General features: G+C 40.9%; 1 protein-coding gene and 1 long non-coding RNA gene across 13 annotated transcripts in view; one reads left to right on the top strand and one right to left on the bottom strand.

The window, feature by feature from the left end:
- Positions 1-8,802, top strand: part of FKBP5 (FKBP prolyl isomerase 5) — a 95,145-nt gene extending 86,343 nt beyond the window's left edge. For all 12 annotated transcript variants that reach the window (XM_024766311.1, XM_024766310.1, XM_024766312.1 and 9 more), the window contains 3 exons: positions 2,758-2,943; positions 5,492-5,731; positions 6,457-8,802. In XM_024766311.1, coding sequence (XP_024622079.1) covers positions 2,758-2,943; positions 5,492-5,731; positions 6,457-6,564 — 534 coding nt within the window. In that variant the 3' untranslated portion in view covers positions 6,565-8,802. The remainder of the gene's footprint in view (positions 1-2,757; positions 2,944-5,491; positions 5,732-6,456) is intronic.
- Positions 1-16,907, bottom strand: part of LOC112414037 (uncharacterized) — a 95,820-nt gene that overhangs the window by 6,289 nt on the left and 72,624 nt on the right. The gene's annotated exons all lie outside the window — the stretch shown is intronic.

Genomic DNA, 16,907 nt, shown 5'->3' with positions numbered 1-16,907 from the left:
AAAAAAAAAAAAAAAAAAAAAAAAAAAAAAAATTAAAAAAACTAAAAACCTGCCCCTCTTTCTTGTTCCTTCACTCTTTTAGAGCAGGATTTCTCAACCTCAGCACAGTCGACATTTGGGGCTGTATAAATTCTGTTTGGCAGGAGGCTGTTCTGTGCGTTTAGCAGCATCCCTGGCCCCTACCCACTAGATGCCGGTAGTACACATATATTCTCCAGTTGTGACAACAAAAAACGTCTCTAAACATTGCCAGATGTCCCCTGGGGGCAAAATCACCCTAGTTGAGAACTCCTGTTTTAGTACATCAGAAGCAGAAATAACACAGAGGTCTTTGTTCATTAGAAGTTGAGATATAAGTAAAATTATATATACTATATAAGAAAAGGCTATCAAAAAATTAGAGTGCTCTATAAAGGTAAGGAACATTTATGTATTATGAAGTCTAATACTTTTGGGGTTTTTTTTTTTTAGAAACCATAGCCTCTACCATTCTGATAGTCAGAACCTACTGAAGTGATAGGGTCTGGATCTTTGTCCTCCCTGACTCTTCTTTCTCTGTGACAATATATTAGTCAGAAAGGTAATTGGAACACTAAAGATGGAGGAGGAGAGAGAGGAAGAAGAAACTAGGCGTAACAGGGAAAATGCCTGTCCTTACCTAATCTAAATGAAGTGACACCTTTTATTTTCACCTACGCCTCCATTTTGCTCCCAATGATTGAAAAACTTTTGATTCCATAGTTATATTCCTTTGACCTTAATGCTTACTTAGCACACCTTCATTAAGGGCCTCCTTATGTTAAACCCTGGATATTCCAAAAGGGATAGGACATGCTTCCTGTCCCAAAGAGCTCACAGTCCAGCAAGAGAAAAGACAATGACAGAAAATGCCCAACCCTGAAACTGGTGGACTTTAGTCTTGAGTAGTGGGCCTAAGGCCAAGACAAACTATAAGTACAGACAACCCCCGACTTACAGTGGTGTGAAAGCAATACACATTCAGTAGAAACCACACTTTGAATTTGGGGTTTGACTTTTCCTGCACTGGCGATATAATCAGCAGCAGTGAGCACAGTTCCCGGCCCTGCAATCACGGAGGCAAATAACCGATAGAGCCATTCTGGACCCACACAGCCATTCTGTTTCTCACTTTCAGGACAGTATTCAGTAAATTACATGAGATATTCAACACTTTATTATAAAACAGGCTTTGTGTTAGATGATTTTGCCCGACTGTAGGCTAATGCCAGTGTTCTGATCACACTTAAGGTAGGCCAGGCTAAGTTACACTGTTTAGTAGGTGAGGGGTAGTAAATGCATTTCAGCTCACCCGGGGTGTGTTGGGAGGTAACCCCATTGTAAGCTGAGGAAGATCTGTACTTTCAGACCCAGGCCCTCTCCTTGGAACTGGTCTACCCCATCCTTATCACCGAAAATCGACATCGGGGCTTCCTTTCTAGAGATGCAGCTCATTTTTATGACAACCACCTGAATTCCTTTATAACGGGAACATTCTTGTAGACTTGGTCTGTGATTTTTCTCTTAGTCATTGGGTGACGTTTGGAGTGCATGGGGAGACATAACTCTACACTGATGTGTATGCCCTGCTTTGACTGTGGTAAATTCTAGTGACATGATCTCAACACTGTTCATTGGTCAGACATTGAATTGAATGTCCTAAGAGATATGGCTACAATTCTGCCATCTGGCGGGATGTGTCATGTTTTCGAGCTTATGGTCACCTCCTGCAGGAGGAGACCCCTCACCTGTACCCCCATCTTATTTGTGTACTTACCAGCTATCACTCCTCTCATTCATCCTAAAATGGCAGTAAACACGTTGTTTCAGCCCATTATTTCTTGTATAGAGCAGATATAATTCATGTGAATTAATTACACAATTTTTATTCACAATTTTTAGAATTCTAATCGGGTAAGAGAGCAAAAATATGGTTAAGAGAAAGAGCTTTCTCATGTAGTTAGGTGACTAACACCTGTGTGATTTATGTTTTATAGTTATTTATGTTGGATGGCTGCTCTTCCACTATGTATATTCCCATTGTCTATAGATCAGAGGTTAGCAGACCACAGCCTGTTTTTGTAGGTAAGGGTCTACTGGGATGCAGCCACGCCCCTTTATTTATATATTGTCTGTAGCTGCTTTTGTACTACCAAGGACAGAGTTGCAACAGAGACTGTTTGGTCTGCAAAGCCTAAAATATTATCTGCCCCTTTACAGGAAACGTTTGCCAACCCCTGGTTTAACTAAGATTTGCTGGGTTTGGGACTAGCACTTGCCAAAATATAGTGTGTGCTGTGCAGTGCTGATCGTCAGGAGGAGAAAAGGGAAAAGTAACTTCCCTTCAAGTAAACTAGTGAGATAGTCTACAGCTACTCACCAGCCCTTTGAAAGTCTGGTAAATTTTAGCACCAAAGAATGTAACCCAAAAGCCTTGATGCCCACCTGCTGAAAGAACTGCCCCCTCTGAAAAGGGTGAGATGGTAAATGCTGGACAAGAGCATTACGGTGCCGGGCCCTGCACCAGCTCAGAGGTCACTGGAACTTGAGAAGGAAGGGGGAAAGCTGCCTGGAGAGCCACCTCCTGAGAACAGAAGGAAATGATCAGATACCTTGGTTGGTACGAGGTGGTTGTCTCCTTTTGCGGATTTGCTTTTCTCAGGGATGGCTGAGCTTACACATCCTTTGTACCCGCTCCAGAGCCTGTACAGCAAGTAATTGCTGGCTTTTCTCTGTTAGGGAGGCAAGTACATGCAGGCGGTGATTCAGTATGGGAAGATAGTGTCCTGGTTAGAGATGGAATATGGCTTATCAGAAAAGGAGTCGAAAGCTTCTGAATCATTTCTGCTCGCTGCCTTCCTGAACCTGGCCATGTGCTACCTGAAGCTTAGAGAATACACCAAAGCCGTGGAATGCTGTGACAAGGTAAAGTGTCTTCGTGTGGGATGAATGTTAGATAGTCCGGATCTTTTTTCTCCATCCTCGTATTCAGTCGTCTTCTGCTTCCTCTCAGACAAGCTTTGGATTTTTCATTTTGCTTTGTTTTGTTTGGGATTATTTGTTTCTCAGCAAGAATTGGGAAATTCAGAAAGATTTTTTTTTTTTTTTTACTACAGTCATACTTTCCTAATGCCTAGACTATTTATAATAATACATTATGAGTAAACGTTTTGATAAAATTAAGCAATTTTTATCCATGACCTTAAGTCGATGGTATTTGGTACCAGATTACACAATTTAATAAGAACATTTAAATGAAGCCTTTTAGGATTTTAAGAACAGACTGTGGCTGCTCATGCAGGGATATATACAAGTGACTTTTTCTTATAATCATATTTATTCACTGACTAGGAATATACATAAATAATTTGCAAGACCCACAAAGCATCAGCATCCCTTATTACATCGCTATCGTTAACATGTTAATAAGCAGCACCTAAGTACTAAAAGACCAGTAACAGTATCACGTGTACGATTCTGTTCTTTTCTACGCTAGCTGTTACTATTGTGTTAGGTATTTGGTCTCAGAGTGAGCAGTGTGTATTATACTATGGGAAAAAGCTAGTAACTGGATATATCTTAAAGATAGACAAAGGAAAGAGGAATAACACGCAACTATTTCATACCTTCTTTGTAAGATTATTTTTGAGATTTAAGAGTTTGAGTTTTGTGGGTGTGTTCCCTATCATGTTATACTAAATTTTTGCCTGAGAAAAGAATGTTATTATTAATTACATTTTTAAACTTTGTGTTTCTTTATTATAGAAGTAGTATAAAGTCATTCAAAATTCAGACACTACAGAAACATACAAGAAACTGAGTCCATTCATAAAATTCCCATTGACCCGCTCCCAAGACCACAATCATTCATTTCCCACACACCTTCCTTTTGTTTTTCCATACATAGTAACATGTATATTTTTTAATGAGAATGTATAGATGTATAAAACAAGGATATCTTTCTGCATCTATCAGTTCATCATATAACTCTTCTTCATTCTTTTTAAAGTCTATGTAGTATCAATTGTATGCATCTATCATAATTTATTTAACCAATCCGTTTGGGTAGATTTCCAGGTTTTTGATATTATAAATTATGTAGTGTTTCTCTGCATATGTGTGGAATTATTTCTCTAGGATAAAATTCCTAGGAGTGGAAATACTGGGTCAAAAGATGTTATTTTAATATATTTAAATTTTAATACTTCATATATTATTGAATGTTATCAGTGGTTTCTTTTCTCAGTAGTATTGGCAACAAAAAATTCTTAGTTTTATTTCTTGGATACCAGTGAAGTTGCACATCTTTTCATGACTTGTTAGCCATTTGTGTTTCTTCTGTGAATTACTTGTTCACATCTTTCCACCAGATTATTTGTTTTTTATTGATTGAGGTAGCCTCACATTATCACTGTTAACCCTTTGTCTGACAGTAGGGACCTTGTTCTCACTTGTTTGTCTTTGATGATGGTATCTTCTTCTGAAAAGAAAGTTTTAATATTTCATAGTAAAATCTGTCTTTTTAGAAAAGTCTTCCCCATCCTACAATAATAAAAATAACCCGGTTCAGTACTTTAAAAACGTACTCCAGGGCTTCCCTGGTGGTGCAGTGTTTGAGAGTCCGCCTGCCGATGCAGGGGACACGGGTTCGTGCCCCGGTCCGGGAAGAGCCCACATGCCACGGAGCAGCTGGGCCCGTGAGCCATGGCCGCTGAGCCTGCGCGTCTGGAGCCTGTGCTCCGCAACGGGAGAGGCCACAACAGTGAGAGGCCCGCGTATCACCAAAAAAAAAAAAACAAAACCTACTCCAATTAGTTTTACTTAAAAAAAATAATAATAAATAACCCTATTATATTTTATGGGGGGGTCTTTTGCATCTAGTTGGTCTAGAATTTATTTGTGTGTTTATGATATGAGGTAAGAATCTAACTTATTTTCTACATGGATAGTCACTGTCTTGGTCCCATTTATTGCAAAAAGTTAATCCTTTGCCTACGCGATTTACATTACCATCTTCGTGATTATTAAATCTTTTTGTATACATACACATGAGTCTGTTTCTGAATGCCTTGTTCTCTTCCACTGACCTCTTTGTCTGTGGAGTACTTACCACTCTTTTAATAGTAGTTTTAATAGTTTCAATAGTTGAATAGTATATCTTCTTCTCTGGTGGGTCAAGTCCCCTCATTATTTTTGTTTTTCCAGAATTTTCTCTGCCATTCTTAGTAATTTACTTCTTCCACTGGACTTTATATGAACTTTTCAAAAGTCCTCCTCCCAAGTCCCCTGGGAACCTTTATAGAAATTGCATTAAATATAGAAATTAATTTGGCTATTTTGATCAGTAGTATATAACTACCTTGAGCCTGATCTTTTCAATATGCCTTTTCCAGTTCCCTTGTCCAGAGACCTTTCTCTCCAAATCCCACAAGGTACATGCATCCTTTCTAAAACATAGACCATCTGTCCCTAGGCCCTTGGACTGGACAGTGCCAATGAGAAGGGCTTGTACAGGAGGGGTGAAGCCCAGCTGCTCATGAATGAGTTTGAGTCAGCCAAGGGCGACTTTGAGAAAGTGCTGGAAGTAAACCCCCAGAATAAGGCCGCGAGACTGCAGATCTCCATGTGCCAGAAAAAGGCTAAGGAGCACAATGAGCGGGACCGCAGGATATACGCCAACATGTTCAAGAAGTTTGCAGAGCAGGATGCAAAGGTATGTGCAGAACCCACTTGCCTTCAGGTAGGTCATGAACTGACTGACCTTGCCCCTTTGACTTTTGTTCTAAGAAGGTTCAGCACAGGACACGAGCACAGGAAGACAACCTAAGAGGCACAAGAATAGGGAAAATGATTTCAGATCTGATTGAGGCTGGTTTGCGTCCAGAAATAGAGTAGAGCTGTTCCACTGTTCTGTTCCCCAAAGGCACATAGTTGTGAGGCCCTGGCATGTGCATGCAAGAGAAGAGGGAAATTAATTCCCTAGAAATGTACTAAGGCTTTGATTATTTTTTTAAAAAAAACACTTGCTTGTTGAGACTTCGATTTTCCTGGGAAATGGGCTCTGATGGGGAAGCCCCGCCGTCATGCCCTTTACTTTAAGGCTCAGGAGCCAACCTAGCGAATGGGATAGGAGCACTCAGCCTCCCCTGCAGCAAAGTTGTATTCTGGTCCTGCGCTGACCGTCCGCTCAAACCCCCTTATCATGTGGACTTGACTGTTAAACAGCTGTCCCTGTGGCAGGCTGGTCACTTTAACGAAAGAAAAGTGAAAGCCCTCACTCTAACTATGGCAGCAGAGCCATGACACACAGCTGCACAATCTAAATAAAGTCACGGTAATGCCCTCTTGTGTTCAACCTGACAGTCTGGAGGAGCCAGGAAGTAATTGGACATTTCATTTCTTTTTTCCTCTAATCCTCTTGATTTACTTCTTCCTCAGGAAGAGGCCAGTAAAGCAATGGGCAAGAAGACTTTAGAAGGGGTCACCAATGAAAAAGAAACAGCAAGTCAGTCGATGGAAGAGGAGAAAGCCGAAGGCCATGTATGACACCACGCCAAGGAGGGAAGAGTCCTAAGGAACTCGGCCCCTCCTCCACGGGCTTTCACCCAACTCAGGACTAAACAAACAGTGTTTAATGTAAAGTTTGTTATAGTCTATGTGATTCTGGAAGCAAATGGCAAAACCAGTAGCTTCCCAAAAAACCACCACCCTGCTGCTGCCCGGAGCTCTCATCGAGGGGGTGGCATGGGACCACTCCAGGTGGAACAAAGCAGTGACTGTTGGTGTGGAGAGATTGAGCCAACAGCTTAAGTCCAGCTCATTTCAGTTTATGTCAACTTGCAGTATCCAGTTCAGGGTCTCTTGAGATCATCCTAACAATTGGGGGCTGGCTGTTAGGTTTTCCATTTGACTGAACTTTAATAGCACTGCAGAAACCTAGAAATAAATGCTTAATGAGTTTCTTCTTTCCTACAGTCGGGCAGGGGAGAGTTGGGGGAGGTTTTGTTTTTCAAATGACTGAAGTGCTGTGAATGCATGCTGTTGCATTTTTAACCAACAGAACCCAAAGGAGAGGGGCCGGGTCCCCCCTCAGATTCCCCAGCAGCATCACCGACCTGGAAGCCAGAATCTCAGAGGCCTCTCGCTTGCTGACTTGGCTGCCTCCCAGACCCCCTCCTTAGTGAAGCAGCCTCCTTGTGAGAGCAGGCTTCTGCCCCGCCAGCCTGTCCCCCCAGAGGAGGAACCCTGTCATTCCTGAAATACTCAACGCTAATGAGCAGAGGGAATTTCTGGATTAGCTTTCCCTGTTTTGGATGAAGTTCTGAGATGCTGAAATGTGAATAGAACTATCAGAATTGTGCTTTTTCTTCCCTCCTCTACCCTTTTAGGAAAGAATGTTGACTCCAGTACTGCCTGCTCGCATTGCTACCATTCAGTTTCTTATTTCCATTCTAACCCTTGCTATCAAGAATTTCAGGCTTGTTCTTATAATATCTGGAGTGAGTGAGTTTATTTACATATCTGTCTAGGATCCATGCAGCCTTTTTTGTTGTCTTTTTAAAATTGCTGTCTCATAAACACATGTATACTGATTTATGGAAGTTTATTTACTCTCCTCTATCATGTTAAAAAAATTTTTTTGACTTTTTACTACTAAGTAGCTTAATTTTTAAAAACAAAATCTGTGGGGTTGAAAAAAGTCATCGCTCTTCTACGTTAAGCATTTTCCTTTCAGGTTTGACATACAGTAGCTTTCTTTTCCTGCACTGATAGCTGCTTTGTTCTGGTGTGAGTTGTGAAAAAGAGTTGAAAACAGCTTCCCATGCAGGTACATCTAGCCTAAAATCTCCAGTACTTGGGCATTGAATTAGGGCAAGTCTTAAATATGTACATGTAGTTGAATTTTAGTCCTTACGGGTAAGCGAGATTAAGCATGGCTTTCTGGTCCCACAGCCTAAGAAATAAGAAACACTCATGGGAATGCATTTGGCAACCCAAGAAAACATTCGCTTCAACCTGGAACATCTCACTTTTTTAAATCCTAAAGAACACTGGCAATTGTATTTTAGATTAATTTTTATTTTTATAGTGGTTTTAACAAAACACTTATTGTTAGGTAAGGTCCCATGTTAAAACCTAAAAATAAAGTCATTCCCTTTTATATCAGTTTTTGTCTCCATGGAACAAATGGAATTGTTTCTCCCTTAATGATAACTAAAATCCTTTTAATTTCTCATTTACACATTAGTCTTTTTTCATGAGTTATTTCTTTTTTTTAAAGAAATCTCACCTAGGGAATATAAAAGCAAAAGTTGATTTTGCTTAGCCACTTAACTGTTTAGTATTTGTAGCTCTGTTGACTAGAGCATGACTCCAGTGAGGCTAAGGTTAAAATTAGATCCTAAAAAGTCCAGTTAGATTTTTGCAGGTAACAAGCAAAAAACTGTTCCAAAAATTAGATTATTACCTTAGCCCACCGTCTCGTCTGTTATGAGTCATGTGAACAGGCGAGGAGAGAGAGGGGAAGGCTGGGCAAGCGGTTTGGAGCAAATGATTATGAGGTGCCCATCACCACTCAAGAGAAAGAAACTTCACATATTCTTGTATCAAATTCAGTCATTTTAAACAATTTGTCTAGAAGTCAGCAGATGTCTCTGAACCATCTCTTAGACTGCATTTGGAGTGGTGAGGCAGCATCCGGTGAATTAAAAACAAATTGGTTTTTTAAAAAAAGTATTCAGATGCACTTTTATGGTGTTCCTTAAATAAATTAAGAAAAACAGATGTGATTTCTCATTATTCTTGGTTTTGCTCAAATAGTCTTCAAGAAAGGTTGTTTTGGTTGAAAAACTGTGGTGGGGGACAAGTTGAAGAAATGAGACCTCAGAAACTTGGCAAGAGACAGTATTCTCCTGCCCCTTGCTCTAATGCACAACTTGAGATCAACATTGGGCTAAAGGCAGTGGAATTATGCATCTTTGTAAAAACAAGAAGACTTTGTTTTTTTCATTAACCGGTGGATATTCTGCCATTTTAACTGAGTGTAAGGTAGGTTCATTTGGGGAAATGAAAAGGTTTAATTGTGCCCTTTAATAAATATGTAAAATATAAGTAAGCATACGTCAGGCAGTGTTCTGCGTTAAGCATGTATTTCCTCTTAAGTAGCTTGTTAATTCTGATTCACAGTGCAAAAGACGGGGGCTGTGGGGCTGGGGGCACTACGACCCCAATAGCACCACCAAGGCCTACAGGCAGCTTAACACAGGCTCCAGCCACCTTTTATTCCCTTTGAATTCCTTGCTTCATCTTGGGATTTGAATTATACTCTTCCCCCTTTGCTGCTACATTATGTGGTAATGGAATAATTCCCTTTATTTGCACGTTTTTTCTAAACAAATAATGATCAGCTAGGGATCTTGAAGATAAGAAGAGAGTTTCCTAACTATAAATTTGTAATCTGGGTAATTCGAGGCAGCCTGCACCTGCTCCAGAGCATGAGGAATATCAGTGAAGAGTTTTCTCCATAGTTATTTGGCCTTTAAGGCATCACTTCGACTCCTCTTTTAGCATGGTGCATCAGAATGTATTCCAAGGGACTGTCACCAACATTAGTGACAAAGAGCATTAATTTGAGCTGATTCATCAAAATCCAAAAACAGTTCCCCAAACTAGCTGTATATTTCCATCAACTGGCTACTTACGTGTTTGAATAGCAACGACTGACGAAAGTGTACATAAAAGGAACTCTCAGTGCTTCCTTTCAGATTTTTCTCTCCTACTTGTCTGCCATTTCTTTGGGAGATAGGGAAACTATACAGACAAGGCACAATAATTTTGACCCTGCTATTTATATAATTCATCTCAACATACATCATCTACATGTGTGACCTTAATGATACATTGCAAGAAAGGGGACATCACTGAATGTAGCTCCCAAGAAGACCTCTGACAGCACATGTTGGAGCTAACTGCTACCTACAGATGGGATGACTGGAACATAGTCCATATAGCAGGGATTCCTTGAGGACCCTGGAGAATCAAGGATATGAGGAGGACCCAGAAGGGTGAAGTGGTTATCCAGGTCACCTGATGCCCTTCTATAATTTCAAAATAGGTCTTTTTCTAGTCTAAAGCATGATTCTTTTGGCATATGGCATAAGATGTTGATAGCTCCTTAAAATCCCCAAGCATTTGGTGGAACTTAAATGGCAACAGAGCCATAGGCCTCGTGGTCTACTTTGGAGTAAGTGCAGGGAATTAACCAGTATGTAAAGGGTAGGGATGTTTTGCTTTTTAAAGCATGCTGTGGGTTGAGTTAAAGAATTTCAATGTTTAGAGGAAAGAAAAAACAAACCAGATATTGGATCCTCACCACCCACCACCGTGGAATCTGGTTGGAGCAAGAAAAGGCAAAAGGTTTTCCTCTGCAGCCTGCTCGTTTTCAGCAAACACTTCAGTACCCATGTTTGGAGGGACCAGACCTTTTCAACATAATCAAGGGCAAGTAGTGAAATCTTCAGTAATCTGCCGGGCATTGACAAGGGTAGGGTAGGTACCAGTTGCTAAGAACAGTGCATAGAAAAAGCTGTCCTGCAGCCACAGGCTTACTGGTCATTACTATTTGAATTCTTACTATGTGCCAGACACTTAAACCCTCTTTACACTGAAATTCCAGATAGAAGAAGAATGTGGCTTCTACACTGTTTCTACTTTTGGGATCTCACAAAAGATCATGTGGTCCTTACCAACCTAAAACTATGCAAGGAAGGAATTCTGGGAGATGTATTTCAAACCTGGCTTAGTTGACACATTATAAATACCCCCAAGTGTCTCAGCCTCTCTTGAGGCATTAAATATATTCCTGGCCTGGGTCTACTTTGGATAATACGCTTTCATAAAATAACTTTAAAGCCAAATCATACTGCCTACAGCAAGAAATTATCTCCTTAAAAGCTTCTGACTGAGGAGATAAGGTGGGCAGAATAAGTAGCTAATGACTAGTATTGGGGGAGGCAATGGCTAATTCTAGTTACTGTAACTGATTTGATGTCTGCTTACAACCACATTTCCACACAGAACTTCTGATTTTTTCAGTGTAAAAACGTGAACCCACATATATACCCTTGCCCTTTACAGATACCAAAGTCTTCCTAAAGTTGACACCAGCCGAAACAATAAACTCATATGACCCCCCCACTGAGGGATCAAGGAACTCATGCATTCCTTTACTCATCACCATCTCAGTATTTCGTACACTATGCCCAAACTAGTACTTAGTAGATGCTCAATAAATTGGCTTCCTCCCTTTCTCATAAGGCAGCCTCACATCTCTATTTCAGTGGCCCTTCATTCCTGTTACTTGCCTTGAGATGTGGAGGCCAGAACCACATGGTTTTTCTAGCAATGGCGGCAACCTGATTTTGGTCCTTGATGTATTGGGAACCAGCAACAACTTGACTTGGGGCAGGGGACATAACTGCAAAATGGATCTGTGGTCTTCAGGCCACACTGATCTTAAATCTATTTCCACTATTAACTCAGAGTTCATCAGCCCAACAGATCATATGTGAAGTGGAGGAGGACTCTGGGGAGATGGAAGAATAGGAAGCACCAGGAATCTCTCTCCCACCTAGACAACAATTACACTGGCAGAATCTGTCCGATGTAACTATTTTGGAATTCTGGAGTGTGTTGAAACCTTGCAACTTCCAGGCATGGATGGTATATTGTAGGCAATTTTAGTCAATTTCGGCTAGTACAATAGCAGCTACCCATCCACCACCACCAGCCACGTGGCAGGCAGCTCTGCAAGTTTTCTGGCACAGCTCCTGGGAGCTAGGGTGGGCAAAAAGGACTCTGTCCCCTGAACATTAAGCATCTGTCCACTGAGTAGGATTGCTGCTTGATTACTGAAGTGCAAAGAGGCAGGAAGCCACTGTCTCATCTCCCCCGCTCCCCCATCATTTTAAGCCCCTCCATCTCTGGCTCAAGTGACTTCCAGGGGAATTTAAAGGACCAGTGGCCTTTTGCCCTCCCCCCACCTTCACTTTTTGCATTTTCCTCTCTCAGGAGCCAGACATTAAAGACTAGGACATTCAAAAACAACTGCCTATATGGGGAAAATTAGAAAGTGACAATATATGTTCAGGGAAAGGCTCAGAAAAGACCTGAGAAGATGTTAACTTTACACCTCAGACCAATATTCAGCACAGAGACAGCCTGCAACAATCAAAAAACAAAAATAACAAATTTTAAAAACCCAGAAAACCCTGGGGATGAGGGAGAATCTGATTTCCAGAGTTAATACCACATTATTAGATTCACATGCCAGTGTTCAACAAAAATATCACAAGACATACAAAGAAACAGGAAAGTATGGCCCACTCAAAGGAAAAAATAATTCAATAGAATCTTTCCCTGAGAAAGACCTCATGACAGATATACTACCAAAATTTTTAAACGACTGTCTTAAAGATACTCAAAGAACTAAAGGTAGATATGAAGAAAGTCAAATAAACAATGTGTAAACAAACTGGAACTATCAGAGATTTAAAAAACCTAAAGAGAAATCAAAAAAACTCTGGAGCTGAAAAGCACAATAACTGCAATGAAAAATTCACTAGGCATATTCAAAGGCAGATATGAGCAGGCAAAAGAAAAAACTAATGAACATTAGGATATGACAGTGAAATTATTGAGACTGAAGAACAGAAAAGAAAATGATTGAAAAAAGTGAACAGAGCCTAATGGACCTGTGGGACACCATCAAGTGGACATCATGAGACTCCAGAAGAAGGAGAGAAAGGGGCAGAGAAAATATTAGAAGACATAATGGCTGAAAAGTTCCTAAGTTTAGTGAAACACACAAATGTAAACATCCAAGAAGCTCAACAAATTTCAAGTAAGATTAATTCAAAGAGACCCAAACCAAGACACATTATAATCATACTTTCAAAAAGACAAAGATGGGGTTTCCCTGGTGGTTCAGTGGTTAAGAATCCGCCTGCCAATGCAGGGGACACGAGTTCAAGCCCTGGTCCAGGAAGATCCCACATGCCATGGAGCAACTAAGCCTGTGTGCCACAACTACTGAGCCTGTGCTCTAGAGTCCGCATGCCACAACTACTGAGCCCGTGTGCCACAACTACTGAAGCCCATGCAACTAGAGCTGTGGTCTGCAACAAGAGAAGCCACCACAATGAGAAGCCTGTGCAGGCAACAAAGAGTAGCCCCCACTCGCTGAAACTAGAGAAAGCCCGCGTGCAGCAACAAAAGACCCAACACAGCCAAAAAAAAAAAAGACAAAGATTGAATCTTGAAAGCAGCAAGAGGGAAGCAAGTCGTCACATACAAGGGAGTGTCAACAAGATCATCATCAGATAATTTGGAGGCCCACCAGTGCACAGGCTCCAGCCCTGGGGCCCACAGCCAGCCAGGCCAGGACCTGGCCTCACCCACCAGCAGCCTTCGCACAAGGCAGGGCCTGACAGCCAACCGGGCCAGGGACCAGCCCCACCTACCAGCCCAGCCACAGTAGTCAGCCTCACCACAACAGAAGGGCAAATGGAGCACATATAAAGGACAGCCCTTGATCATACAGGTTTGCATCCAGAGGGTAGTGTACTACCAGACCCCCGTAAGGACATCTCCTACAAATGGCCACTTCTCCAAGATTGGGAACTGTAACTAACCTACCTAATACATACAAATGACCACAGAGAATTAGGCAAAATGAGACAACAAAGGAATATATTTCAAATGAAGAAACAAGACAAAACCCCAGAAGCACAAGTAAGTGGAGATAAGCAATCTACCCAATAAAGAGTTCAAAGTAATGATCATAAAGATGCTCGGTGAACCTAGGAGAAGAAAGGATGAACAGAGTGAGAAGTTCAACGAGGAGTTAGAAAATATAAAGAAGAACCAAAGAGTTGAAGAATGGAATAACAAATAAAAAATACACTAGAAGGAATCAAGAGTAGATTGCATGATACAGAGGAATGGATCAGTGAACAGGAAAACAGTAGTGGAAATCTAAGCTGAAACGAAAAAAGAAGTTTTAAAATATGAGTACAGTTTAGGGACTTCCCTGGTGGTCCTCCTTACAATGCAGGCAATGCGGGTTCGATCCCTGGTCGGGAAACTAAGATCCCACATGCTGCGGGGCAACTAAGCCCACATGCCACAACTATTGAGCTTGTGTGCCTCAATGAGAGAGCCTGCGTGCCACAACTACAGAGCCCATGTGCCCTGGAGCCCACGCACCACAACTAGAGAGAGAAAACCCACACACCACAACTAGAGAGAAGCCCATGAGCTGCAACTAGAGAGAAGCCCAAGCACCACAACAAAGAGACCACATGCCATAACGAAAGACCCCACATGCCTCAACAAAGATCCTGTGTGCCGCAACTAAGACCCAATGCAGCCAAAATATAAGGAAAATAAATAAAATAAATATTTAAAAAATGAGTACAGTTTAAGAGACCTCTGGGACAATATCAAGCATACTAACATTTGCATTACAAGGGTCCCAGAAGGAGAAAAGAGAAAGGGGCAGAAAACTTATTTGAAGCAATAATAGCTGAAAAAAGTTCCCTAACTTGGGGACAGAAACACATTCAGATTCAGGAAGCAGAGAGAGTCCCAAATGAGATCAACCCAAGAAGTTCATACCAAGACATATTGTAATTAAAATGGCAAAAATTAAAGATAAAGAGAGAATGTTAAAAGAAGCAAGGGAAAAGCAAATAGTTACACACAATGGAACTCCCATAAAACTGTCAGCTGACTTTTCAGCAGAAACTTTGCAGGCCAGGAGTGGCATAATACATTCAAAGTGATGAAAGAAAAAAAAAACCTACAACCAAGAATACTCTACCCAGCAAGGCTATCATTCAGATTTGAAGGAGAGATAAAGAGTTTTACAGACAAATGAAAGCTAAAAGAGTTCAGCACCACAAATCTGGCTTTACAAGAAATGTTAAAGGGACTTCTCTAAACGGAAAAGAAAAGACCACAACTAGAAAAATGAAAATTATAAGAGGAAAAAAAATCTCATTGGTAAAAGAAAATGTATAGTAAAGGTAGTAGATCAAACAGTTATAAAGCTAGTAGGAAACTTAAAAGACAAAAGTAGTAAAATCTATATCCACAATAAGTAGTTAAGGGATACACAAAATTAAAAGATGTAAAATATGCTGTCAAAAACATTAAGGTGGGGGGCTTCCCTGGTGGCGCAGTGGTTGAGAGTCCGCCTGCCGATGCAGGGGACGCGGGTTTATGCCCCGGTCTGGGAGGATCCCGCGTGCCGCGGAGCGGCTGGGCCCGTGAGCCATGGCCGCTGAGCCTGCGCTTCTGGAGCCTGTGCTCCGCAGCAGGAGGGGCCACAACGGTGAGAGCCCCATGTACCACAAAAACAAAAACAAAAACATTAAGGTGGGGGGAACAGTAAAAATGCAGGGTTGTTAGAATGTGTTTGACCTATAATAGATACACAAACCCCCCAAAAAAGAGGAATCTAAGCAGAACACTAAAGACAGTCATCAAATTACAAGGGAAGAGAGCAAAAGAAGAAGAAAAGAACAAAAAGGAACTACAAAAACAACCCAAATACAATTAATAAAATGGCAATAAATACATGCCTATCAATAATTACTTTATGTAAATGGACTAAATGCTCCAATCAAAAGATATAGAATGGGTGAATAGATTAAAAAAAAAAACAAGACCCATATATATGATGCCTACAAGAGACTTACTTCAGGTCTAAAGACACACACAGACTGAATGTTAGAGGATGGAAAAAGGTATTCCATGCAAATGGAAATGAAAACAGAGCTGGAATAACAATACTTATAAGACAAGATAGACTTTAAAACAAAGATTGTAACAGGAGACAGAGAAGGACATTACATAACGATAAAAAGATCAATCCAACAAGAAGATATAACAATTGTAAATATATATGCACCCAGCATAGGAGCACCTACATACATAAATATCAACAAATGTACAGAGAGAAATTGACAGTAACACAATAATAGTACGGGACTCTAACACTCCACTTACATCAAAGGACAGATCATCCAGACAGAAAATCAATAGAAAACACTGGCCTTCATATATACAATGGAATATTACTCAGCCATAAAAAGAAACGAAATTGAGTTATTTGCAGTGAGGTGGATGGACCTAGAGTCTGTCATACAGAGTGAAGTAAGTCAGAAAGAGAAAAACAAATACCGTATGCTAACACATATATATGGAATCTAAGAAAAAAAAATGGTCATGAAGAACCTAGGGGCAAGATGGGAATAAAGACACAGACCTACTAGAGAATGGACTTGAGGATATGGGGAGGGGGAAGGGTAAGCTGTGACAAAGTGAGAGAGTGGCATGGACATATATACACTACCAAACGTAAAACAGATAGCTAGTGGGAAGCAGCTGCCATAGTACAGGGAGTATATATATATATATATATATATAAAACATTCCATCCAAAAGCCGCAGAATACACATTCTTTTCAAGTGCACATGGAATACTGTCTAGGATAGATCACATGCTAGGCCAATAAAACAAGTCTCAATACATTTACAAAGACTAGAATCATATCAACCATCTTTTCTGACCACAATGCAGAGACTAGGAGTCAACTACAAGAAAAAACTGCAAAAAAACACAAACATGTGGAGGCTAAACAATATGCCACTAAACAACCAATTGGTCATTGGAATAATCAAAGAGAAAATCAAAATATATCTGAACACAAGCATAAGATTGAGGGGCTTCCCTGGTGGCGCAGTGGTTGAGAGTCCGCCTGCCGATTCAGGGGACACGGGTTCGTGCCCTGGTCCAGGAGGATCCCACATGCCGCGGAGCGGCT

This window comes from Neophocaena asiaeorientalis, unplaced genomic scaffold, assembly GCF_003031525.2.
Source record: "Neophocaena asiaeorientalis asiaeorientalis breed wild unplaced genomic scaffold, Neophocaena_asiaeorientalis_V1.1 scaffold46, whole genome shotgun sequence".
Classification (NCBI taxonomy): Eukaryota; Metazoa; Chordata; class Mammalia; order Artiodactyla; family Phocoenidae; genus Neophocaena; species Neophocaena asiaeorientalis.
The sequence above is the reverse complement of the archived record's forward strand: the minus strand, read 5'-3'. Positions and strand labels throughout refer to the sequence as shown.